This window comes from Rhinolophus hipposideros (assembly GCF_964194185.1).
Source record: "Rhinolophus hipposideros genome assembly, chromosome: 5".
Lineage (NCBI taxonomy): Eukaryota > Metazoa > Chordata > Mammalia > Chiroptera > Rhinolophidae > Rhinolophus > Rhinolophus hipposideros.
This window is the reverse complement of record NC_138051.1, coordinates 57,134,853-57,162,251: the sequence shown is the minus strand read 5'-3', so window position 1 is coordinate 57,162,251 and position 27,399 is coordinate 57,134,853. Positions and strand designations below refer to the sequence as shown.

Below are 27,399 nucleotides of genomic sequence, written 5' to 3'. Positions count from 1 at the left end.
CAATCTTTTAGGCCAGACTTCTGACCTCTCCAGAACCCTCTCCAGACACGTTCCTTGCCATTCAGCCTGAACCCCAGCCAGAGATGCACTGGAGGCTTACGAGCCCTGTGAGGTTTGGGGCAAGCCTTAGCCAGACCTGAGTAACAGAGAACAGGTGACCCTCATAGTTGGGAGTAAGTGATGTTTGGCCTCAGTGCTGATGGTGGCCTGTCAGCTGTCTCCCTCACCCAGATTTCTGATCGCCTGGAGGGGAGCCGCTTCCTAGTCATGTCATCACACTATCGGCATCTCTGTACAGCATTTCTTCTCCTATAAAAAGCCTCACTTAAGTTCATGGGTAAAGAACTTATTCTTAGCTGAGCACTTAGAAAGTATGTGATGAGGAAAATGCATTTCGACCACACTGGTGTTTTTTATGTTGCAGGAGTTGAACCGTTTACGCAAGGCTGCCCTGGCCTTTGGTTTCCTGGACCTGCTCAAAGGAGTGGCTGACATGCTGGAAAGGGAGTGCACACTGCTGCCCGACACAGCCCACCCTGACGCTGCATTCCAGCTGACCCACGCTGCCCAGCAGCTCAAGCTGGCCAGTACTGGCAGCTCCGAGTACGCCGGCTACGACCACAACATTACACCTCTCCAGACAGACTTCTCGGGGAGCAGCACTGAAAGAATGTGAAGCTGACTTTGGGAGCCTGCCTTCTTTTTTCAAGTGAGAATGATTTAAGGTAAAAACTTTTCTAGTCTGTCCACCTCTGCAGTACCCCCCTGAAGACCTCCCTGAGGCTGCCTCAGAAGCACCACTTGCTGGTCTGAATGACTCTCTACAGTCTGAGAAGGGTACTGAGGGGGACTTGGCTGCTGTGTTTTGACTTTCAGCGCAGACACCTCTTGCTCCCATGGTGGGTACATGTCCTGAGAAGCTTGAAGGACTGATGAGCACAGAGCTCTCCCCCTTCCTCAGGAAACCTAGGCAAGGGTCCTCTGCTTCCCAAAAGGCATCTTCTCTCTCAATCCTAAGGACAGTTTCAAGCTTCTGTTCTTGGAATGAACAACCCAGACTGTCTGGGACTTAAGTACAAGCCTTACACTACTAAGTGTTGGAACTTTTCTTAGAACTTGGGCATAACTTGGTTCTTAGGTGCTTTGGTGTATCTTTTAAACAGCAACCACAAATGTATAAAATTATTCCTGTTTCTTCAAGGTGTTTTTTTAATGAAAATATTTGATTTTCTATAAAATGGTTTCACTGGAAAACGAATGGGTCTTTGACTTTTGGTCTGTCCTATTTTCTGGATATAATTTCGGCTTCCTATGTGGCACAGATTCATAAATCATGAGGGTTCCTTGAGTTCCTTGTCTCTGACACTGGTTAGGCCTCATTAGATAAGCCAGGTTCCATCCAGGTAGATTCTGACTGGTCAGCTATGATTCCAATTCACCAGCTAACTTCAGAACCTTGAGCAATTTCTATAACTAGTCTAGGTTTTATTTACATCATCAATGCTTTTCAGACTGCTCTGTGGCCCACCGAAGGTATTACTCCCCCAGGCTTCAACCTGAGCAGCCATGCTTGGTTTAACATGCTGAACTGCTATGTAATAATGTTTTGTCTGAACAAAGGACTTTAACACTAACACTGTGCAAACCATTAGAGTAAATGACTTTAAAACACCAGTTACTAGGATTTTGACTGCAAATGTTTAATAGAAATACACAACCTTTTGCTTTCTCAGACAGCAACAAAAGGGCTTATAAGAACACAAGATCCTGCCACAGATGCAGCATAATCTACTGCAAAACTGATCTGCCCCGTTACACACAGAAAGTCAGTTGAAAGAACACCAGAAGTTAATACAAACAGAAGTTACAGACATGCAAAATATCCCTCAGTGCAATGAACTTGTAAAAAATCAGCCAGCCTATCCTAATCAGATGTTTTTAGGTCAAACCAAGTTTCCATCTTCTGCTCAGAGAAACAGCATAACTTATTTAATCCCCTTTTCTCCAAGAACAATGGGAATGGCAGAACAGAAAGCGCTATTGTGCCTTAAAATCTTTTACACAAGCATTACTTCTAATACATTTTACTTGGTTTACTTGGAATGTAGTAAAGGAAACATGTTTTTGACAATGGCCAAACTTCATAAAGTCTAGATTTTTTTTCAGTTCCTCTGTTGGTGGGTTTCCTGCCAGGAATCTGTTTCAGGACCGGCTGGTGGTTCTCTAGCCAAAGTTCTCTGTTCACTGTCCTACTGCAGACAGGTAAAATAAAAGCAGGTACTTTCGAGGTCTATTCAAAAACAGACAATCCCACCACTTACTCTGACAGGTACACAAGTAAGTGGATTCAGACAGTGAAAGGGAAGGAAGACTGAGCTGTTGTTTGTGCACAGCCTAAGACAGTGTTGTAGGTGTGTTTAGTCTGGCCTACTCTAATGTTTCCAGTTAGCTACAGGTTGCATCGCCAGCTGTCTTATGGCCAATTGGACCCTTCTGACCCCTGTAGCCATTTGGGTTTGGAACTCTCATAACCTCATATTCTAACGTTTCATCTTTCTTTAGAGTTGCAAATAGTTCTGATTTTGCTAGGAATGAAGTAAGTGATCGTAGCGTTCCAAGATTCTGACTGGTTTCTAAATCATTCTGTGCCCACACAGGTAAGCATGTAGTAACAGATACTGTTAGAGGCCAAAAGATTCAGAGGTAATATGTATTCTCCAGCCCCACTCAGACTCAAATGTTTTATCCATTACTAAGTTGAACTTGATTTTCAGAAAACTCAATGCTACCCCACTTAACAAGTAACCCCTTAGGTACAGAATGTATTAGGTCCAGCCTGAGTCACTTTCACAGCCTCCTATAATAGAGCAACGTCGTCTTGCTTCTTTTCACAATAGAAAAGAACAAATCTCTGTAAGAATGACCAGTATGTGGTAGGGTCAGGGCACTGAAGGAATCTCTCTGGCCTGGGTGAAATAGACTGACTGGACACGGAGTTGGTGGGGGAAGCGCCGAGTCTGCTGTCACAAACAGAATACAAAAGAACAAACCTGTCATCAGGTATCAGAAATCTATGTCATGCAAGTACTACACTAAGATGATAAATTCAGGGATGTTAGTGAGGAAAAGAGAAGACAGCCTCACTGAGAATTTAATCATTTAACTTTAAAAAAAACTTTTACATCAGTTACAAGAAGATAAAACTAAGAATTATAGATTAGGCTCAAACTGGCAAGAAGTCATCTAAATCTCCCTTTTCAGTTGATCTTTTTCTTTTTTTGTCCATAGCGCCGTCTGCGCTGCTTATAAAGGTGACGGAAATTTATGTATAACCCTGAAAAAGAAAAGAGGCCAATTAGAAATGAGAATCTTTGTCTTTGTGTATAACCAGAAGCTCTTGGGGCAGAGACAGTCTCTAGCTGTCCGTTTTTCATATGCCACAGCACTATGCTTATTGCAGGGTGTACGACTCATTAACAAGTTACTAACAAAGTACTGACATGCACTAGAAACAACCCAATTTGTTCCCGGTGGATTCATTATTTAATTTTCTGCCATATTTTATTATGAAAAATTTCAAACATCCAAAAATGATTAAATCATTTTACAGTGAACACCACCTAGATTTAAACGTTATTTTATTTACTTTACTACATACCCATTTCCACCTCACTTTTGATGATTTTCGGTGTAAGTTACACCAGTACACTCATCCCTAATCCTTAATTATAGTTCAGTGTGTTTTTTTTTTCTTTAAGGTAAAATTAACATAAAATACACGAATCTGAAGTATAGAAACAACCCGATTTTTCATTGAAAGCTATGCAACAACGTATTAAACAACAGTATAAAAGGCATAACATTTTCTAGGAAGCACAAAGTAGTGAATTAGAAAACAGGAGTGCAGAATCAGGAAAAACCGATTTCAGTTCTGTCCACTCACTGGTTCTGTGGCTGAGCCTCAGTGTCCTCACTGGGTAACAGCTAAAAACACTCAACAGACTTACTATGAGAGAATGTATATTTAGAAAAGCACTGGGACCTATGTACAAATGTAACTGGTTATACCGCGTCTAAATTATACAAATTTAGGATTTATTTCATTCTGAAGAACAACTACATATTCATTATAGGCAAACTGAACATGAGTCTAAAACCTTGTAAGTTAGAGTGTGCAACAACATAAACCACACACAGAAAAACCGCCAGGGTCAGTGCACATTAAAATACTATATGCCCTTCTAACTTTTTTAGTAAAACATTTTAAGGGTCTTTGCAATACTTATCCCCCTTTTTCTTTTAACACTTTCAGTATGCTCACCTCATGGAGCCTAGTTACAGTAATACTGTATTTACCCAGTAAAAAATGTAAAGAGCTCTTTTAATGAGTACGTTTTCTAAATTGAAGCATACTCCTTTTAACAGCCAAACATTTTAACATTTTTGTTAAAAATCTTTCTGAAATGGATTATATATATCCTTTCTGAAACAGAAATGGAGTAAAATTTAATCTTAGGTAAATGACCTATCCCCATACCGTACATTAACTGTGCTTCAGCTGTGTGCTGGTAACTGAGGTGCAGGTCTCTTCTCCCCCAATATTAGCAAATGACCAAGACCATTGGGCTTTGTGGCTTCTTGGTTTCCTTTTTTGTGGTATTCCTCCCCAGACAGTAAGATGGTCCAAGATGGTCCCCACTGATCCCTACCTACATCCTGGTACTTCATACCTTGTGTAGTCCCCTCCCACATTGTACAGGTTGGTCTGTGGAACCGACAGAATGTGGGAAAAGTGCTGAAATGTCACTTCTGTGATCAGGTTATAAAAGGCTGTGTGGACTTGATAGAGAGGTGCTAGCTATTGCTACCATGGCAAGCAAATTACAACATACAGGCGTAGCAAATCAACATGTACACCTTAAATTCCTATAGTGTTATATGGCAAATACGTTACAATTGAAATATTAATAGACAAAATTTTTAAAGGCAGCGTGGCTTCTGGCTCTCAGATCACCAGCTCTGGGAGAAGCCATGTCACGAGCAGCCCTATGGAGAAGTACTGTGGCGAGAAACTGACGCCTTGTGTTCCCACTACAACAGTGAGCCTGGGGCAGATCCTCCAGCCCCAGACAAGTCTGCAGAAACTGCCACCCTAGCTGAACTGACGACTGAAATCTCATGAGGGACCCTGACCAAGGGTCTATCACATCCACACTGCCTTTTATAACCTAATCTCAGAAGTGACGTAGCATCACTTTTCCCGTATTCCTGACCCTCAGAGACCATGTGAGATAATAAATGGTTGTTGTCTTAAGATGCTGAATTTGGGGGTAATTTGTTACACAGCAATAGATAACTAATATACTATCTGCTGTCACATCCTCTGTTGCTAGGAGAGCAGACAGCCATATTTATTTATGGCCATCTCAAAAAGACTTTTGTGAGCTAAAGCAGGGATAAACATATAAATTATATTAAAATGTGTTAGAACTTTACCTAAAGTAAACAGTCCTTATAGTTATGAAGGCTTGTAAATCTCTCATAATTTAGGTTTACTTCTTTTTCCCTACTTTTAGTTTAGTCTTGATGAATCAAGGCAAGAATTTATGATTTTATATAAAAGTAATAAATAAGCAAGCAGGTTTTACATGAGAAGTGGGGGGTGGGGGGTGGCTTTCCTATTGTTAGGCAGAAGGCTTTACGCCATCTCTTGGCTATTCAGAGGCCATTATTGCCTTCTGCTTTCCTTGCGAGTTGTATTACCACCTCTGTAAACTGGATAAAGAATGTGCTTCTGAAATGAGTAATAGTAAAATGAGCTTCTTACTCTATTTTAAAAGAGCTTCTCACATTGTTTTAAACATGAAATATCTTATGGTAAGTTCCCAATAACCAAGAGCACTTCAAGAAGTTAACTCAACCACTGGGGATTTGGGAAGAAATATTTCCATACATAGTACATTCTCCTAGTAGGTCTGTTTTGCAAAGTAATCTTTCTCTATACTATTCTTTTGGAAATAAGAATCCTACTAAAGATTGTTTAAAACTTTGAATCATTTAACTCTACCCTCTAAAGAAAGGACAGGAAAAAGTCTATTACAAAGCCAACACTTACCTAAAAATAATAATATAAGATAAATCTGAAGAAAAAAGGAAAATCTAACTTTGACTTTCACTGGATATGGCAACGTGAAACTGAATCTTCCTGTTTCATTGAATACTGGAATGGATTGGATCACTGAGACAGCTAAAAGCAAAAACAAGAATTCGTTAGAAGCAAATGAAATACAGTCACATCTAGCGAAAGTCTTCCAACCGCTCAAAGGTTCAGTTCTGGGTTTGTTGAAAATGCTCCCTCCTCCCTTTGTACAGATGGCTCAAAGCTCTTCTTTTTTACCCCTAGTTTTCCTAAAAGATGAGCCTCCAAGCTGACAACAGAAAGCTGAATGAGGAACAGTCACTTGATAGCATTGAGCTTCAGTTTCCTATTCTATAAATGGAGCAAAAAATCCCTACCTGACTCACTCACTAGGTATTTGTCAGAATAAAATGAAGTTATCAATCTGCTTTGGAAAATTACAATTACCATATAAATAGGAAGCATGGGGTACATGACCATCCAGCTTCCAAACCTTAACAAAAGGAGCTACTTCCTGGAAGAGTCTGTATACCAGGACTATAATGGAAGCCACTAGAAAGAAAATCTTGCGAAGTCCAACACTCACATATAGATTCAGGCTAGCAGATGGAGGAAGAACGATCTGGCCTATTGGCTTAGCTATCCCCTGGAACTAACCTATAAAACCTAGAGTTCCTGAAAGTACCTTCTGCCAAACATCCCAGAGGATACAGAGGAATCCACACAGTGTAACGAAGCCATGTGAGCACCTTCCAATCCATGTCAAGGCAGTAAAGCATGTAGAAAGGGTACCTGTTGAAAACAAGGAATTCGGATGTTAAAAGCCCCTTCAGGTTTTGAATGCAACCCTAACACATCATTCAAAAAGAATCACTTCACAAGTAGCCCCACGTGGCTTCTTCAGAACAGAATTATAATCTTGGGCTATCTCCTCACAAGCTCCCATCATGCTCCTTCCCCAGTCTTCAAAGGATGTGAGCTCTTTAAAGACAGACTAAGTTGAGGTCTCAAAGGAACCCTCTTTGGAACAGTTCAGTATGTGGAATGGATGCTCAGAAGCTTTTTGGCTTTATTACTTGTTCTGATCAATGTTCCAAGTCGACAGGGATGACAGGCACTTTGACACTTTATCTCTGGATAAATGAGTCCTATCAAAATTAAGTACACAAAAGACCTACAATCTAGAGTCCGACATACTGTATTTAAAGCGACACCATTAAAAAAAAAAAATTGTTTCTTCCTGCACAGTAAAAGTTAGTATCTATAAATCTCTTTTACCTTTGTATTAAGTAGATTAGAGGGTATACTGGTGCCATGGGATACAGAACACGGTCAAGACACAAGCTAGGCCGTTACTGCCTCTTCTCCTTCTCAACTGGTCACTTTGCCAAAATACCACCAAAGCTAGAGCTGAGGAGTCAATTTGTAAAATCCTTGCTCCACTTGACGGAAAAGGGAAGAAATATGGACTATGTATTGTCTGGTAGAGAAGAATACATCTACTTTAATTGGATGATTTTTTTTTAAAGATATTTAATTTATTGACAGCTGAGAATGGAAGAATCAAATAAGAGGTCGATTCAAACATCCATAATCTTGTAGTAAAAGATTCATTTCTACCATTCCTTCTAGAAGACTGGTCTTCACTAGTTCAATCCCACCTGGATTGCTCCTTCAACCCCATGGGTTCGTCAGCCCTTTCATGATTTTTTCTGTGTGAATTAATCTTTTTCCAACAGCAAGATCCTGAAGGGTAAGATGGGCCTTTCATTTTTCTAGATCTATCCCTGTGCTCCCCTCTGCCCAGGATGGTATTATGATCTGATGATTGCTTTAAGAAAACACTGCCTCACCTTTGTGCATAGCACAAAAATGCAGCTAGAACTCTCCACAGACAGAACCTTAATCCCAAATCAAACGAGACTCTGGATAATACAGCGACTCCCTCAAGAAGAGAGAGAATCCAGGGAAGCACTCAAACACCATCCTGGCATTTCTACCCACCTGAAAATTTCAATTGTGCTCCAGGTGTAAAACACAAAGAAAACCACAGCTTTGTTTTGCATTTCTTCCATGGTGCCAAAGATGATAAACAAAATGAAATTTCTTCCAAGAAGCTATTAAAAGGATTCAAAAGAGAGAGAAAAAGTTTTAAAATATATATATTTTTAAAAATCCATATAAATGTGTTATCTGAAACCTAACCCCACTAAATGCAAGGTGAATAGAAAAAGATTGAACTCAACTGGTTTAATCCTCTGCTCCAGTTTTGGAACAAGTTACATGCCCGTGTGTGTGTGTGTGTGTGTGTGTGTGTGTGTGTAAATATATCATAAATGGTATAATTTTTAAAAATACACACACCCATTCAAATAGTTTAAAAGATACTGCCAAATTGAACATTTGTGTCTGCATAACCCAAGTTAATAGAACATTACCAGTGTGGCACCCCTCCCCCTTGTAGGTAACTGCTATCTTGTGTTAACTGTTCCTTTGCTTTTCTTTATAGGTTTACTGCTTATATATGTATTCCTAAACAGTATATTGTTTCACTTCGCCTATTTTCAAACATTCTGAAATCATGCTATATGTATTATTCTGTGACTTGCTTCTTACTCTGTTATTTTCCCAAGATTCATCCATGTTGATGCACGTGGCATTGCCCAGCTCCCAGAGGCATCGCTCACACTGCATTCTACGTAAATCGCACTCCCTGGAGCTGTGCAATGTATGAGACTACACCTGCCCCTTCCATCTTGCCCTACAAATGCTACCCTAATGTTTATTAGTACTAGTTTTTGATATACAAAAAGTATTATTCCATATTAGTGGGTCACTCAGTCACTATTCCTCTCTTATTTTTTAAACTAAACAAGTCTTTTTACAAGGGCAGAAAACCTAGAAATAACAAGTCTATTATATTAACACCCTTTATCACACAACTGATAGATTAGAATGCCAGAGTTGGTATAACACAAAAAGGTAGAACTATAAAAACAGTACTCCAGAAGAGACTAAGCAACAATCACCTGGGTTCCCCCTGAGTATGGGTGGGAGGTATTTACTGGTATGTAATCACATAGCTAGAAAACAGAGAAAGGAGGATGAAAAGCTTTGATAACAATCTTCCAAATATTAGGAAACAACATAGATGTATTGGTTGGGGGGGGGGAATCCCCACACTAGTTAGAAGAGCCACCTTCATATATGGAAGAAAGTCCAAAGTAAAGAGTTCCTAGGTAGTACACTGCCTTCATCTACCTAAGATGGGAGGAAAGCAAGCACATCTCTAAGAAGATTAAGGGTAGGATTTTCTGCTCCTGCCTGAGAATCAAGTTTCCCTAGTTTTACAGCTCTTTTTATAACTTTGTGATTTCATCAAGATGTTGTAACAAAATAGACCAGACAGCAATAGACCAGACTTTGAAAAATGTTCCCGACGCTTAAAATTTTCGTCCTTGTTCAGATAAAACAATGCTATTCCTGTGCAAACAGGTATGTTTACTAAGTGAGACTTCTCAGCAAATTGTGTCATACCTACTAATAAACACTGAAATCTTTCACTCCCCACCCTTGAGCTCAACTATTCGATACCTGGATAAGAGAAGGCATCACTGGTGACTTAGTGACTCCAATTGCTGCATTGATAGTTTCCACAACCGACAGCATCTGGCAGAAATACATCATGTCCGCCATGGTGTGGAATGTGTCGTAGAAGGACTCTACGGGACAAATATACATTGAAGGTAAATCAATGGGCAAATTCCAACAAAATTATTTTGCCAACTAGATAACTCCTTACATGAAAGTAATTTTAAGAAAGGTATAATAAACATCCAGTCAGATTCAAGTTTACTAACCAACTATGATGGAGGGGAAAAGGCCTGTGAGGTCACAAATAGTCAACTCTACTGGTTATCAGAAAGTTAACACAACAACCCTGTATGCCCTTCTCATTTTAAAAGGCAAGGAAAAAAAACATACCTAGACTTCATTCAGTTATAACATGCTGAAACTCTATGTATCAGGCACAGTGATAATTGTTTTCAGTCCATTGTCTCAATTTAAAGCTAAAACTGTATTACATATATTGAATGCAATCTAGCCTTTTAAAATCTCAAAAACTGGACAATCATAAATGCACAGGTGCAGAAGTATTGAATAAATTTTCAAAAACCTTAATTGTGTTTATATGTTTAATCCTAATTCTTATTCTGGGAATCTATCCTAACTAAAAAAAAAAGTTTCAGAAAAAGTTTCAGAAATAAGGTTGCTCTCTGAAACATTTATTCTGCGTTCATTAAAGCAGAAACTATCTAAATGTCTAAGAGAAAAAATAAATAAATGAATGTCTAAGAGTGTGGGAAGTTTGAGTAAATTATAGCTACTTCATGGATATTATATAACAATTTAAAATAACTTACTGCTTATATGAGGTCATACTGATCCTCGCTTTTCTCCTGAATTCCTACATTCCTCTTTGCAGTGTTTCTCAACCAGGGTACCACTGATATTTTGGCCAGGACAACTGTTTGTCCCACACACTGCAGAAAGTTTAGATTCTCAAGCTCTCTATTAATACAAGTAGTGTCTCCGAGAATCTGGCAGAGTTAGGACAGTTAGATGACACCGTAGGAGCCTCCGAAGAATATGGTTTAAATATTGGATGAATATAAGAGGCCCTTGCAAAGTGTTTTTGCAGAAATGATCCATTTTACAATCCTGCTACAAACTCAAGTATGCGTTTATAGTATGAAATAAAGGATGGTATATACCTCTATTGCATAATTTTACCAGAAAAATTCGACCAATAAGTAGTTCAAAATTTGACTAATTCTTTTTTCTGAAGAATTAATGCAAAACCACAATTTAAATTTTGCTACATATAAGATAAAAATTTTCCTAATTTTAAATGTCCCTTTTCAATACAAAATACCAATCAAATCTTTGTGTCACCATGTACAATGACATTCTGGTATCCTTTTTAAGGGGATTCAACTTTAAGTGGCATTTTTCCTGGGCAAACTATTTTTGAAAAATGAGGATCTCTCATACTTCGAAATAAAAGTTGTGACTTAAGATTTAGTACATGGTAGACAAAAATTATATTTTGTTGGCTTTGCTTCTAATTTTATGGGAAGTTCATCCTTGTTTCAATTCAGGAATAGAAATCTGACTTCTAAAATGATAGTTACAAAATTAGTAACATTAAAATGCTTATAATGTTTTTAAAACGATGCAAAATTGTATACACAGTATAATTTTTAACTGCAGGAGAGAAAAATAGACTAAAAGGAAATGTATGGAAATATTAATAGTGATGGACAACAGCTTATTCACCTCTGCTTCCTTCCCCCCACATATCCAACTTTACCCCCGTTTCCCCCACCTTCCAAACTTTCATAAATCAGCACATTTAGGTTTAGGATTTGGAAAAAAAAATTTTTTGAAAGTAGGAAAAAGCACTCATGTTAATGGACTATGGATTTAAACTAACAGCAGTATAAAATAATATACTTTATTGGCAGTATGCACCAAAATCCTTAAAAATGATCTGTTCTTTAATCCCACAATTCCATTTCAGGAATTGTTCCTAAGAAAGTTACATGGTTTTGAAAAGATACACACCAAGGTGCCAAAAATCTGTTGCTCTCATAATTGGGATTACAGTAGAGTTTTTCGTTTTAAGTCTTTATTTTCTGATTCTTCTGTAATTAACACATTTTTATAATTAGAAAAATATTAAAATTTTATTTAATAAAGTTTTACTTAATAAATATTTAGACAAGCTTAAACAAGAGTTTCTATATACGCCCAAGAGTTTGCTGTTTCCTTAGCATATGAAGTTTAGCAAATACATGTTTACGTGAAAAAACAAGTACATGTGTGGGATTTGCCGCTCAACCAACATCCTTTATTCAAAAAGAGAAAATTGCAAAGGGCAAACTATGACCCTGGCTGCCAGACCCCAAGTCCTTATTAAATCTCTGAAGTCTGATAAAGGAAGAATTAAATAAATCAGCAGCTCCATTCCAGTAGGTGGTAAGGAAGGGGCTCAGAGCCAAAATAGAAATTACAAATCCGGCCAGCTTACTTTAAACACATGACCCAGATACTTGAGCGGCTATTGGACTAAATCACCTAACAGCCAGCAGGTTTGCACAGCAACACTCAGAATCAATCCAATTAAGTTAAACTGTGATTTGCAGAATTCCAAGGTGTTAAAGCTGGAAAAACAATGTGCACTTCTTTCAAATGATTCTAGACCCGACCGTAATTCACCTTCTACAAACCTCAGATCAGAAAATTTAAGAATGAAGAGTAAAACAGTCTACAGGATTTTCTTTTCTCTTTTTAAATTGTTTGTATTTTCCATTATACTTGTATTTTTCTTCATAAGTAAAATTTTTAATTATCCACATTCAAACCCTCTAAAAATGGTGCATTTCCTACTCATCTTTTTGCGTATATTGGTTCAGTTTTTCCCCCCCTTTTTATATCAATGTGATCAAATTGGAAGAATAAATTTATGTTACTTTTAGGCCTATCATCAATATTTCTCCATGTTATTATAAATGCTTAAAATACTTTGTATTTGTTTCACAACATTCTACCGAGGGATGTCCTAAAGAATCTCAATGATGAACATTTAGGTAGCTTCTAATTTGTTGCTAATATAAATAATGCCATAATGTTTATCTTTTTAAAAAAGCTTTACTTGTAGTTTTAATTCTTTGTTCCAGAAGTGAAATTACCAGGTTCAAGGAGATAAACAGTTAAGGTTCTTGATTCATTTTGCTAAATGATATTCCAAGAGTTGTTGTAATTATGTACCCTCCTAATAGCCATTGGTGTGTCTATTTTAGCATATGTTCTCTTGACTTAGGTATCTTTTCTAACTCTGCAAAATTGATAAATAGAAAATGTCTTACTTTATTTCCTTCATCATTACTGAGTTAAACATTTTTCTGTGTTTTAAATTAGTTTTATTTCATCTTATGAACTTCCTGTACATTTGTTTATTGAGTGGAGTTTTCATATTTTTAAATCAATTTTTACAAGTTCTTCATATGTAAAGAAATCAACCCTTGCTGGAATTTGTTGCAATTTTCCCCCAAACCTCCATTCCCACGCTGCTAACCTCAATATGCTTTTAATCTTTAATGCTCTCTTGACTGAGGTGTTTTTTTTATATATATAGGAATTTAGATATTTTATGTAGTCAAATATATTGACCTTTTCCTTCATTATGTCTTTCAACACTTTTCAGCTTAGAAAGTCCTAACCTTCCACAGGAGACTTTTATAAACATTTACTTGTATCTTCTATTATGATTTAACTTTTTGATATATAATTCTTAAATCCTTTGGGGCAATTTATCTTTTTATACAGTATGAGGAGAAGAGTCAAATAGATTACTTGCTCCCTTGTGTACCCAAACCTAACCAATTTTCCTTGGAAACATTGTTAGATTTCCCATCCAATAAAAAAGTATTGGGGGCGGCTGTATGGCTCAGTTGGTTAAAACACGAGCTCTGAACAAGCCGGTTCAATTCCCGCATGGGATAGTGGGGGGCTGTGGCCCCTGCAACTAAAGATTGAAAACGGTAACTGGGTTTAGAGCTGAGCTGTGCCCTCCACAATCAGATTAAAGGACAATGACTTGGAGCTGATGGTCCTGGAGAAACACACTGTTCTCCAAAAACAAAAAAAAAATTAAAGAAAAAAATAATAAAATAAAAAATAAGTGACCTGAAAAAAAAGATACATTAAAAAAAAGCATTGGATATTTCCCTTTCCATTGATTCATAATTATTTTTAGTATATACATATAATTCATATATATGTGTGTGTATATGTATATATATAAAGTAACAGCTATTCCTGGACCACCTGATCTGAACCATTGATTATTCTTATACAAAGGCTATACTATTTTAATTATGATTCTTTCATGTCAGGTAGAGAAAGTCCTCTTCCATTACCTTTCTTCCCCCAAATTTTATTACCTCTTTATAGTTCACAATAAAATTTCAGAATACTTTCTCAAAAATTTTCCATTGTCATTTATTTTGGCTAGAATTCTGTTAAACAGACAAATTAATTTATCAAGAACTAATATCTTTATGATCGTCCTTTCATTCAGTTTTAGAATAGTCCATTTGAGAATCTATTTAAGCTCCAAAATGATGAGATCCCTTTTGGACTTGCGTAACTTTGGCACTGGAAGTATCATACCAATTTCTCTGGTTACACATTAACTATCATGTAGTGACTAGAGAAAGGGATGCTGGCCCAAGATGCTGCCCCTGGCTAGCTGTGTGGACATGGACCATTTCTCTGGCTGTCTCTACGCCTGTTTCCTCACCTGTTAAGTAGACAGAATATGCAGCCCTCCTGTTTCACAGGTCATGGGAAATACAGATGTGAAAGAACAATGAAAGGCATAAAGTGCTGCACAAATATGGGGGGTTATTATTAACACCAAGGCAGACAATGTTACCTTTGCTGAGCAAAAGGCCCATCTACTGAAAAAAGAAAACTCGTGTTGACATTTGGTACTTGCCTTTTCCCAAGATAAAGAACCGCACAGTCATGTTGACAAACATCCAGGAGAATCCCAAGAACTGTACAAGATTATACATGAACAGGTATCCTTTCTTCAAGCTTATAAGAGCTGAAAAGCAAAGCAAGGCAGTCAACTTACAAGCAGTGATCACAGCAGGAGAGGGCTGTAGGGGGCGTACTTGCATGACTCCTCCCTCTTTCCGATTTGGATGCCCTAAGCTCCCACACAAATACCTGGCCCAAGTCTGCACCAGCCTGGGCTCCTCGTTCTGCAGAGAAACCCGTAAGGAAGAATTATGAGGAACATTGTGCTCTAAGGTATGTTTACAGTAGTCTTTCCCCTCACAGCCTTGAAGGGTTAAGTATATAGACATAACAAATCCAAGAAGAAAATAGATCTTAGGAGGCATTCAACTGGGGGGGGCGGGAAAGCTAAACTCAGCTTCTGCGCTTGTCATCTTAATGTAATCTACAGTTTCTTCTTTTCTGGAATTTTTTTAAGGTCATGTACGTCAAACTAGCTCCAAGAGACAGAAACAGTAACAGAGGCAGGAGAATAAAAAAACATGAATTTTGTCTGCTGCCTAAGGTTTGTAAAGACAAGCCGATTACAGAGTTAAGAAAGGAGTGAGGAGCTTAGGCAGTCATGGTCGAGTCAAAGGAGTAAGGTAAAGGGTAATTCTCAAGAGCTACAGAGGTCAGATTCTGCTGCTACAAATTTATTTCTAAGCTACAGATATTCCACATACACACTTGGTTGATGCTCAGATAATCACACTAAACATGGTAATGTGGTTAAGCAAAAGCAACCTTATTCTAAGGGGCCAAAAATAGTCCGACTTAGCATATTTAATGAAAATTTTTCTTCAAAACTACAAAAAATTATTACATTTCCCCATCATAAAGAAATTCTTTCATCAGGAAATTTTATGAATTTAGATAAAACAAAGCTTTATCTAACATCCTAAAAATCTATATGTAAGAATTTTTACATATTTTTGAAGTTTATCCCCCTAAAACACCAAAGAATTACTTTAAATCTCCAAGTAGCCTTTTTGTGTTATTATTTACCTCCACTAATTGTCTCCTCTCCTTTGCTTTTCTAAAGGAACATTTCTATAAATTAGTAGTTACTCAAATCTTTTTTTGAAAAGCAATGAAACCTCCTTTTCAAGACAAACTGTATTCACAACCCCAATATATAAAACAAAAGCAGAGCTGCTCTGATTGAAGTGGACCTGCTTGCTTGGCCTATCCGTCCAAAGCATCTCGAGGAAACCCTGGTAGCATGGGACAGTTTGAAAACCACTAGGCTAAGACTTTCCCCTTTCTCGCTTATGGCATGCCAAGCAAGCACCCCTAAAACGTGAAAAAGTATGAACAAATGAGGATCCCTTATTTTATTCTGGTTTCCAGCATTAGTTTTATATAGACTTTCATGGTCCTCCCTCTAGAATGCAAGCTCTTAGAGCACAGGCTCTAAGATGATGAATTCATCAGCTCCACACCTCAAGGGCCTAGTACAATGCTTTCCATGCAGCAAGGATTTAATCGCTGCCGAATTTAATCTGTCAGCCATAAGATAATATACTTACAGAGCTTCTTGCTTATAAGTGGTTACACAGATATAGAAATGGATTATTTTAAAGTTGACAACCACACTTATTTGTGGCACAGCCCTTCAGATCTCAGTCTGGAGAAAAACACCAGGCTGGAAGGAGTGTAGTCTTGGACCGACATGCTATTTCCATATGTCCACGCTGGCCTTACTGCCACCTAACGTTAGGCCAGCCCAGGAGATTAAGGTTCTTCCATTCTGCTATGCCAGCCTGTTGTACTCGGATGATGTTAGACTCCAAACAGAAGGGAAACGTTAAGACTTCCGACGTGGGCGTGCACCACTTACACATTGGACATTAAGGATTTCGCAAGTCAGCTACACAACAGTCGCTCTCCTGCCACGTCACACCCACCCATACCCCACGTCTATCACAAGTTAACTGGTAACTACCACAGCAGCAGGGGCAACTTACTTTCAGGGGAGCCTTGGCTTTCAAGTCTGAGTTTATTGAGGCGTTCTTCTTCCTAGAATTTGGACACAAGTTTTCCAAGAACACAAGTCAGGTGGAATTCGCAGATGCCTGCACAAGGCCCCATGCTGGGTAAGTGGTATAACTCCCTCAAAGCCACCCCCTCCAACTGTGTCTATGCTTCACTCGGGAAGCCGTCATGGTGCCTAGACGCCTGGCTCCTCCCGACTGACTAGCACTGGCAGCACAGAATGCCCATCCAATGCTCCTCTCGCAGAAGTAAGCCAGTCAGCTGGCTTCCAAACTACAACGTGGGTAGTCTTAGAGCTGGTAAGACATCTAGATTTGTCATGGTCACAGAAACAAAACAGAATTGTAAGGCAGAAAATAGACTCTATTTTATTCTTTACAACTTCTAGATTTTTAGTATAATTTCTCCAGAGGCTAAAATTGTATCTCCAGCATCAATATGAACTCATATTAGGTTACTATATAGATGGTTACATATAGAAATATTTATAGATATCTGTGTATGCATAGGCTAGTTTGCACACATATAGTTCCTTGTTCTGTCAGCTGAGTGGGCCTAGAAGCGATGATACTCCAGTAACCACGAGCATACCTAAGCCCAGATCTTGGTTCCCCCCCACCATTCTCCAATAAAAAGAAGAGAGCTCCTTGGAGCAGGGAACACACAAGTAAGCCTGGAGCAGCTTATAGTACCAGAAATTAAGGAAGTGCTGGGAAAAACAAGCCCCACAATGATGGAGCTTTGAGTTTCATCAAAGGGACACAAGAGCCAACTGAAAGAGGTCCAATTGCCAAAGCTAAAACAATTTGAGCATCAAAATAAACAGTTATAACACAAACTATAAAATAAATATTCACGAGTCTGTACTGATATAAATGATTGAATAAATAAATGGGAGAGAACAGAAATATCTCCCATGCAGAATAATTCCAAACAAAGTATGGAGATATTCCACCCTAAGGATGGGAAGCATAACTCCCCACTCCTGAAGCATGGGCTACGTATAGTGACTTCCTTTCAAAGAGTAAGGAAAGGGGGGAGCAACATTTCAGTGAAGAAACCTGACAAACATTACCCCAGCCACGTGATCGAGATCAATTTCGAGAGGGATAAGTCATGTTGATAGTATATACCCATGATATGACACGATAAGAATGAAACCTCTGTGGTCTTCCTCCCCCCAAACCAATCCCCCTAGTCTAATTGTGAGAAAAACATGGAACAAATCCCCATGAGGAATAGTCTACAAAATAGCTGACCAATACTTGTGTAAAACCATGTGTCCAGGTCTTTGACTGAATTTGTAACTTTGTCCTGACTCTACCAGAGCCTGATAGGTATCTGAGGTGGCCCAAATAACTTGGGGTCCTCATGATTTCGGTCTAGATTCTACGGTTCTTACTGACCTTGGCTCTGAGCTCCATTTCCGCATCAGACTCATCCAGCCATCGATCAAAGTCAGGGGCCAAAAACAGTGGGCGCTTCTCCTGCTTGGTGAGTCTCTCCCACCATTGACTCACCTTCTTCTGCACCGTAATGTTTACCTGCCTCTGGGTCAGTTTGTAAGCCGGCTAAGGGAGAAAATGAGAATGCTGAGAACACCCTCTCCTTCCCATCCCCCACTTGTCCCCCTAAAACGGCCCCACGCCAGTGTGAGTCTATAGAGAAGTTGCACGTAGGCTTATCCCCCTTCCTTCTCTGTCCCTACAAGTCTTGGTGCAAAGAGAACATCTAGACCAAGGGCTGGTAGAGGGAAGAACCGGTAAGAACAGCACTGTCTTTCTCTGATTCCCCAGTGAATGACGGGAGGAAATCAGGCTGAGAAAGGCAGTGAGGTCCTAGTTATCCGAGGCGAAGCCGGACAAACCTCCGGCTGGATGGACAGCATGCAAAGCCCTACAATCCAATTGCTCTCTCAAGTGCATCCTCACCTCCCACATTCCCTCCCGTGAAGACAATTGAATTCACATCGTCAGTGGTCCCTGGTATAGCCAGCCTGTGTTTTAGAAACGTCTAACCAAGGCCAGAACTGTACTGAATCAGACAGAACTTTTTCACAAGGGTCAGCCTAGGGAGCCTTCCCAAAGAAACTCAAATTCTTAGAGGCTGTTCCAGTTCTTTATTCTTCTATAGGCCTCTCCCTTTGCTGTCAAAGCAATATCCGTGACAGGTTCTTCATCCCTTAAACCACTGCTGACTACTGAAACAACCAAAACAACTGAAACCTCCTGCAGAGAGAAATCAATATGCTCAAGGCCCCAGAGATAAGACTGTAATTCCAGAAACGGAAATACACCATTTGTTGGATTCTCTCCCTTCCTATTAGAGAAGTTTCCTACAGCTCTGCGAGAAGGAAGACTTCAATTACACAGCTAGCATTCTTTCTTCAAGATCAGCTGCCTCAGCCTTTTCTGATTTCTGCTACCTCTTTGGCAAAGTTACATTAAAGTAATGGCCTGGCATGGGCTTCACCTATCCTGTGTAACTCTGCTCTTTGGGTACCACACTCCTCTGTCATCACTAAAAAACAAAGTACCAGAGCTGGGAAAGACCCTAGAGATCACTTATCCAATCCTTCATGTAACACATGAGGAGACTGGAACTTAAAGAAGTAAACAGACTTGTTCATGCCACTAAAAATCAGCAGAGTCCAGATTCACCTCAGGTTCTCCAACTTTCCTGTTTCTCTGCAGCTATAACCTGTTCAATCAAAGAACTATATTCTCCTTTGGTTTTTATCTTCTTTCCAACCCTTGCTACCCACTTCACTAAACGACTAGTGTATATTTCCTAAAATGGAAAGAGAAGTAAGATAGGAAAAAACATACCTCTGGCTTCACCAGGTCTAAGAACTCCAGGTGAAATTCATAGACATTGTCTCCTTTGGCACCATGTCCCTGAGCTATAAAAAAAAGAAATGTGGGTTACTGTGAACTTGAGCAGAGCAAGGCCATCCAAAACCTTGGTACAGTGCTTTCTGAAGTATACAGATATTAATGGGCCCTGCCAAAATGAGTGGGGAATGGTGAGAAGAGTTATTCAACAGCTAGATGAGCCAAATCCTGGACCAAAGTTTCTCTCCACATGTACTTCTGATGATCAATTCCAGAGTATTTACTTAATCGTCCAGTGTGGCCCTGACAATTCCCAGTACAAACAGGTAAGAAAAAGAATACAGAAAGCAAAGCCAAAGAAAGGTATCACATAAATATAAGTTTAACTTTCACATTTAGTTTGGCACTGAGTCCAGTGCAGAGCAAAATCAGGTTAAGGAAAGTTGCAGGGCACACGGAAATGCTGAATTGTCTCAAAAAAAAGCTCTGAATCTAACACCCAACCAGGGATAGAAAACGGAGCTGACTTCTCCTTTAGCACATCCTAAATGGAATAAAAAGAGAAAAACGTCTTTCTCAGCTCATTCCTAAGAGAGGACAAATGGCGCTGGGAGGAAAGTCCCTGGGTTGACCATTATGCCATCACTGTGCCTTGACACGGCTCCTTTCCCCAAATCAAGCAGGCACTAAGCCTAGGTGCCGGTGACTGATGGACAGCCCTTCCCCTCTAACTCTCTGACTTGTCTATCATTTGGTTCCCTCCTAGGATTCTCTTTCCTCATCTGGCCATATGCGGCATCACTTGCCTAATACTTGCTACAAGTGGCTATTGTTCTCTAAGACCATAAATTCCTTAAGACAGGACAGTCTATAAGCTCTAAGTGGCAAGATATACTTTTATCACTTTAATTTCCTTTCAAATGTATAACTCCCAAAAAAATCTGAGCTGCTGCCACCACTACTCTCATCTTGAAAAGTAGATACAAAAGCCAGGCTGTGCTTTCATGCAAGTACATTAAGGTAGATGGAATCTCATGTGAAACAGATACTCTTCGATGTCCCATAACGCTAGTCACTTACTAATGACATTCCAAGGAACTAAGAAGGAGAGTAGGGAGAATCGCACCCCATTGGGTGACAATAAATCCAGACCTACCCTCTCAGGCACAGCAGCAAAATCTGCTGATGAACTAAGGAGAAAGGACAAGACTGCCAGAGCTGGAAAAGCTTTAGGTATCATCTGGAATAAGTGTTTCTTAAACTGGTCTGTAAGTGTAATATCAGAGAGCCACAAAGTCTCATTAAGAAAATTTCTATTTTTTGGTTTCATTAAAAACTTAAAAAAGAAAAAAAAGCATCCAGATGGCTACCTTACGAGCGAGTACGACCACACAAGTTCAGTGGCTGTATTTGCCTGTGTTCACACCTGCAATGAAGCCAAATATCACGTAAAGGGACCATATTTAATTCTTAACGTGTTCCACAATCTGGGTCTACGGCCCTGGAGGACGCTAAGAACACATTCTCACGTGTCTGTGGGTCCTCAAACTTGAGAAATACAGCTTATAATCTAACACCCTCATTTTATAGGTCCAGAGAAGTCAGTAAGTTGTTCGAGGTAGTAGCAGAATTAAAACTAAACGACAGATCTTATTTCTACCCCAGGATTCTTTTTTGCTGTCTCTCTAAGAGGAAAGCAGGATTTTAAACAAATTCTTTGACTTTTCTAATCATATATTCCAAAATAATCTAGTTTACCCCAAAAGTATCAGACAGGTGAGCATAAATAGAAAGTGAATAAAACAAATAGATAAAAATAAGAAGAAACCACCACTACACCTCTTAGACTGGGTAGAGAGCTGGGAGCACTTGCCCAGATACTGACCTTTGAAATGAAGCACATTTTCAGTGATGCTGATGGCAGGATTCTGTGAAAAGAGACCAAGGATGCAAGAAGCGCATTTTAATAAGGAGAAAAATGGAATTAAAACCAAGGGCTTACTTCCCTCCATCCTTCCCCCTTGGGGACTCCACCTCCTCCTGTGTGCCTCCTCCAGAGAATGTATTTAAGTCGTTTATTCACATCTGTGGAGGGTTTCTCTACGTCTGTCGGTCCCATCTGAGATTGTAGGCTCCTGCAAGAAGGACCCTAACGTGCTCTAACTTGCAGAACAATCATACCGGGCTAGTTCACTCTGACAACAGCAAACGGTACAAGGTGCTATTGGAGGTGGTCCAGGGGAAGACACACATCTCTAAGACTCAGTCCCTGAGCTGTGGAGGCAGAGAATCTAGTAGAACAGATGGGTCGTTTCCTGCGAGAAGTCATCAACTTGTATCAAATAACATATGCTCAGGACCGAGAGAGTAGGAAAGAGCAGTAAACGTTACAGGCATTAAGACAGCGAGCACAACGGGAATAGAATAGTTGGGGAAAGCATCACCAAAAGTAAGGCCTGTATTGCAACATGAAGAATAAATTAACTCCAATAGGAAGAGGGAAAAGCTGAGGATTAAAGGTGGCTGGATGAAAACGATTTATGTAACCTCAGGCTCCACACTCTTAACGCCCATCCAAATCAAGCCTAGAAAATCAGGATGTCTATTACACTTGATCGCAGCACCTTACAGCTGTTTTAGCAAAGCAGCAACCAAGACATGCTAGTCACTTGCCTGAGCATGTGCAAGCTTGGATGTTATTCCAGATGGCATGACTAGAAAACTGCAATTCAATATTTTAGTCAACAAAACCACTTACAGGCCATTTGCGTCCTAGTGCTTGCCTGGAAACATTTTGCTGACATCTTCTGGTAAGATCAAGAAAGTGCCAGCATCAAAACGTACATAGGTACTGATGGCTTGAAAATTAAATGCCAAGATAATAGCAGAGCACTCTTTCAGAAACGCTACCTTACTAGTAGTCTTAATGGCACAGAGGATGACAGACACTATGTGGAAAACCAGGGACAGTGGCATCTCCGAACAGGAAAATTATTCGGAAGAGTGGATTCTAAAATATGAAGATGGCTGAGGAATACCTTCACCAATTTATTTTGCTTATATTTTCATATTTATGCGTACAGAAGAGTGAGACAGATTTATGATTTTTTTAAAAACCTGTTTTGAGAAAGAAAATAGGCAGCCCCTAATATCTGAAACTGATCTGACATTCACAGCTAGATCTCAAAATTATCACGAGCTCGTCTAAAGCTCACAGCAAGGCCATTTTGTTCTATTGAACGTAAACAATCTCAAAGAATACCAACCTCATCTCTTTCTATCTTATTCCTTGCTATACTCCAAACTTTTTGTTCCTGAAACCCCCACCCCATGCCCTTGCCTGCCTTTGAGTTTGTGCACTAGCTGGAATGTTCTTCCCCCAGCTCTCTTCATAACTCATTTTATCCTTTAAATTTCACTTAGCTCAACTGTATAAAAATGCCCGATCACTGAACAGCCTTGCCAACAATAGGTAATGTCAGACATTTCATTTATCACAATCTAATGTGAGAAACAGTATCTTATCATTTTCATTTACATGTCCCTGGTTATAAGTGAGCTCAAGCATCTTTTCAGGTTTATTGGCCATTCTTATCTCCTTTTACTAATTGCTTATATGCCTACCCTTTTTTCTATTGGGTAATATGCCTTTTTTTTTTATCGATCTGTAGTTAAGTGTTTTACATGTTCAAGATGCTAGTCATTTGTCAGTGATATGTGCCACAATATCCCCTTCAAGCTTGTCTTAAATTTGTCAAATCTTTTTCTTTAGGGCTTATGATTTGTGTGTCTTAACACATTCTTTTCTGTTCCAATACAATAAAAATAGTCTCCTATGTTTTCTTTCAGTAGTTTTGCTTTATGCATTTAGGTCATTAACCCACCTGGAACTGTGTACAACATAGGCAAGATCTTATTTTATCTTTTTGCCATTTGAATTACCAATTGCCTCAATACACTTTCCTGAATGGTTCATCCTTTCCCCTATTATAAATTCCCCTATTATAAAGCCACCACTGTTGTACAATAAATTTCATATATGGATAAGTCTAATAGACTGTCCTATTGCTCTTTGTGTTTTTCTCATCTAAGGTTTAATATCACAATAATAGTCCCTTTTATTTGAATTGCTCACTAGAATTCACAAACCCCTTTCAAACCCATTATCCAATTCAAACCTCAAAACAATCCTGTGAATTAGGTGTTATTATTCACATTTATTTGAATGAAGAGACCTAGGCTCATAAAAGTTAAGTGAATTATCCGTGGCCACCAGATAGTCGAAGAGGAAGGATCCAATCTCTTATCTTCAGTTACCACTCTTCCCACCAGACTTTCTATTGGGTAAGGACAAGAACACTATTTGTCAAACAGCTCCCAAGCTGACCTATGCTCTTTGTCCACACACAACTAAAACAAACACACAAAAGCCTTGATAAATGAGCAAATGCTTTAACGACTATGGTTGTTGGCACAAATATGTGCATTATGCTTATCTTGAAAATAAACTCTATTCTGAAAGTAACTCTGCCCAGCCCCCCTGGACTCCAGCTCGCCCGTGTTACTGCTCACCTCAAACACAGACAGTGCTGCTGCGGAAGTCTATTGTGCACTATTCCTCCTCACAGTGGTTTCTCATCAGCCACTAGCCCTGCAGCTCCAAAAACAGAACAGAGATGTGTCTCAGGAAGGGAGGGAAGCAGAGCTTCCCCGAACTGGAATTCAATACCTAAACTCACTCACACGTAAGCTGCGGGACGTGTTAGAGAAAGCAGGGGGCGATAGCGAGCTGTCCAACAACTCCGAACTGGATCCAGCCTAATAAGACAAGAGTAGGTACTCCACAAATGGTTTTCACTGAACATGTAAATGAATTGCTTCATCCTGAGCCAGAATCACTGGTTTCACGGGCCCTGCATAGAGCAGTTGAGCAATATAAGGAAAAATGCAGCCCCTAACATTCAGAAGCTGGCTTGGCACTACATCCGGGGCATGCGCTTCTCCGAATGGACATCAACCATCTCAGAATATCAACGGCAGACAAGGTTATTCTGAAACCTTGATAAAATGAGACCAAGGCCATTTCATAATTTTGTGTAAGCATAAACAAAAACATGGCCACTATGCCACCCACAAGATACCAGATAGCTTCTCTCTTGACCAAAATAAGTGACAGCTACTTCCCTACCAAGCACATACAGTTTTATTCTTGGGCTATTATCCATTCCCTGTAGAAAAGATTTATTCAGATGCCCAACCATAGAATTACCCCCATTTTATCACAGCATCTAAAATGAATCCCTGCTTCCTTAGACCATCCTTCAATCACCAAAATCACCAAAATCCAAATCCTTTAATCAGTTCTTTCTAACACCGTCTTAAGACACCTCATGGTTCCCCACGGGGTAGGCTCTCCCTTGCTGAAGAGTAATAAACCACCCTTGTTTAACCAGATGTTCCCAGCAGTCTTGGGCTACAAAACATTGACACAGTACAAGTCAGACAGATAATCTAAAAGTCTATGCTTTTCTCTTTCTGGAAAGTTCTCTCAGACCTTTCTCAGTTTGTCAAGAATACTTTATCTTATTTCTGAAAGTCATCTCTAACTAAACAGAAGTAACAAATTCCTTTAACACCAGGGAACTGGTTCAATATTCAACTCCAATTTATCAATAAACATACTCATGCACAAAACTTTTTGTTTGCATATGATAATACGCTTTCTTCTAGATAGTATGCCCATAGAAAGCTGAATCTGACTCTTCAAGTTTGCAGTATCTCACATGTGGCAGAGGAATTCTTTTATGAATGGTAGTAACATGTAACTTTTAAACAAATGGTAGCTGAAAGGGATGCCTCAGAATTACACATAGGATATCCGAGAAGAACCAAAAACTCAATTGGAGGAAAAAAGTTATTTTTTCCCAGAAAGTTAAAAAATCTTTTGGAGATTTCTCTCTCCAAAAGAAAATCCCATTTTTTTTCTCCACCTTTACATCTCTTTATTTTAACTATATTTCAAACATATACACCTTCATATTTTTAAATATGTCAAATATGATTAACACATTTTCGTGTTTCTTAACTAAAAGATTTAGATCTTTTAGGAAAAATGTTAAGTATGGTACATTCCTTCATTTGTCCAACTAATTTGCACTTCTTTCCACCACCACCCTTTATTCCCCCTAAAAACACCTTTTCTGTTTGCAGCTTCAAAATTATCCCAAAGTATTACATCCTTATTACATGACAGACATCTAAACAGGGCAAAGACTGAGTTTATTTAATTGGTCTACATAATGCTTAACAAAATACTTAGAGGCTGTCATAACACATATTCTGTATTTTCCTTACGGATTTCTGGAAAGACGCTCTCTAGACGGAGACTTTGATCCCCACCTACAAAAACTGTTTTCTTCCTACAAAAACCCTGGAACAGAGGAGAGACAACACAGAACATTTATTCATCCTCTGAGGCAAAAGTATAATTCAGCCTGGTTTAACACATTAAATGACACACTGTGTAATGTCATAGGCTATTTAAAGGCATTTGGGCCAGTATTGTCTTTTATCTTTCAACAGAAAAACAGGTTTATATTCCAGAAGTAAAGACTAAATTCAACAAATTCAAGTCCACACTCAAAAAGCACCTGCACTTTGCAAGACGATATGCCAGATGGGCTGGCGGATCCAAACAAACTCAGAGTTAAGTGGGGTGAAGGTTACAAAATAGGATAGACGTCAAGGAGAGTAGGTAGTAAGGATGGCTGTAGAAAGAATATTCCAAATCGAAACTCCAGTTCCTCAAACACTGGAATTCTGGATGGTTTGGACAGAAACTCAGGTCCTGAGATCTCCACTATTTAGGAGGAGGCTTCAGCTTGTGTGTCAATGAGATCAAACATAAATTCTCAATATAACTTAAGGCAATTTTTAAATTCTCTAAGCAACTCAGCAAACCTGAGCTCACAGCCTTCAGAACACGGGGTAAAACTCACTTCTGCGGGGTTTTCCGGACTTTCAAATTGAAATTAACGAGAAAGGTTTCCATCCCTGAGCGGCTGGGAGGTGGGTGTGGCCCCCGAGGCCTACGCGGGTCTCACGAAGGTCCCCAGGGACTGGCTGGACCTCAGGCCGGCGCTAGACGTCCAGCCACAGCCCAGCAAGCCACTGTCACACTGCCTCCTTCATCCAACGAGCTCATCCCACGCGTCCGAGGGCCGCGGCAAACCTGAACCCTGACCGCCAGGCCCCCAGGGCCGGCCTGGGGAACCATCAGGCCGCAGACTGCGAACAAAGAGGAGGCCCGAGGCAGCCTCCGAGGCCCGCGCGAGACACGCAGCACCCGAAGGGGCTTGCAGCCCTCAGGGGGTCGTGCCCCGGGCCGGGTGTCCGCGGGTGATCCTCCGCAAGGGCCAGTCCCCACCCTGTGGGCTCACTGCAGGCTCTCCCGTGCGCACCCGGACAAAGGGGCAGGGGCTTTGGGTGGGTGCCAGGAGCCGCGGCCCTGCGCGTGTCCCGCCGCCCGGACCCGGCCTTTACCTGCACATCACTCAGCTCCACGCGCAGATACAGCTCTCGGTGTCGCTGAGCCCAATAGACGTGCGGCGTCAGCACCTGAGTTTCCATGGCCACGCTGCCCAGGGCGAAGGGAGACTCAGCTCACGGCGCCTCGCGGCCTCGGGGTGCGCGGCTGGAGCCCGCCCGACGCAGGCCGCAAGCCCCCGCGCTCCGCCGCGCCACCAGCCCGCAGCCCGCAGAGGCCCCACGCTCGCGGGCCGCGCTTGCGCAGTGACC

At 40.0% G+C, this 27,399-nt stretch overlaps 2 protein-coding genes across 5 annotated transcripts in view; one reads left to right on the top strand and one right to left on the bottom strand.

The window, feature by feature from the left end:
- The window catches only part of INTS14 (integrator complex subunit 14), a 28,712-nt gene extending 27,028 nt beyond the window's left edge, over positions 1–1,684 (top strand). For 2 of the 3 annotated variants that reach the window (XM_081047303.1, XM_081047304.1), the window contains one exon: positions 425–1,267. In XM_081047303.1, coding sequence (XP_080903429.1) covers positions 425–676 — 252 coding nt within the window. In that variant the 3' untranslated portion in view covers positions 677–1,267. Of the gene's footprint in view, positions 1–424 lie in introns of all 3 variants that reach the window. The other variant, XM_081047305.1, reaches the window with a different exon arrangement.
- On the bottom strand, positions 1,680–27,399 carry HACD3 (3-hydroxyacyl-CoA dehydratase 3). Of its 2 annotated transcripts, XM_081047307.1 has the most exons (11): positions 27,145–27,399; positions 21,488–21,530; positions 19,597–19,670; positions 18,175–18,339; positions 16,741–16,792; positions 14,706–14,816; positions 9,734–9,861; positions 8,144–8,256; positions 6,825–6,931; positions 6,116–6,247; positions 1,680–3,334 (listed from the first exon to the last, which is right to left on the bottom strand). In XM_081047307.1, the coding sequence occupies exons 1-11, from the start codon at positions 27,229–27,231 to the stop codon at positions 3,258–3,260; spliced, it is 1,089 nt and encodes a 362-aa protein (XP_080903433.1). In that variant the 5' UTR covers positions 27,232–27,399; the 3' UTR covers positions 1,680–3,257. The 2 variants fall into 2 exon arrangements, with proteins under 2 accessions (XP_080903433.1, XP_080903434.1); XM_081047308.1 differs by lacking the exon at positions 21,488–21,530.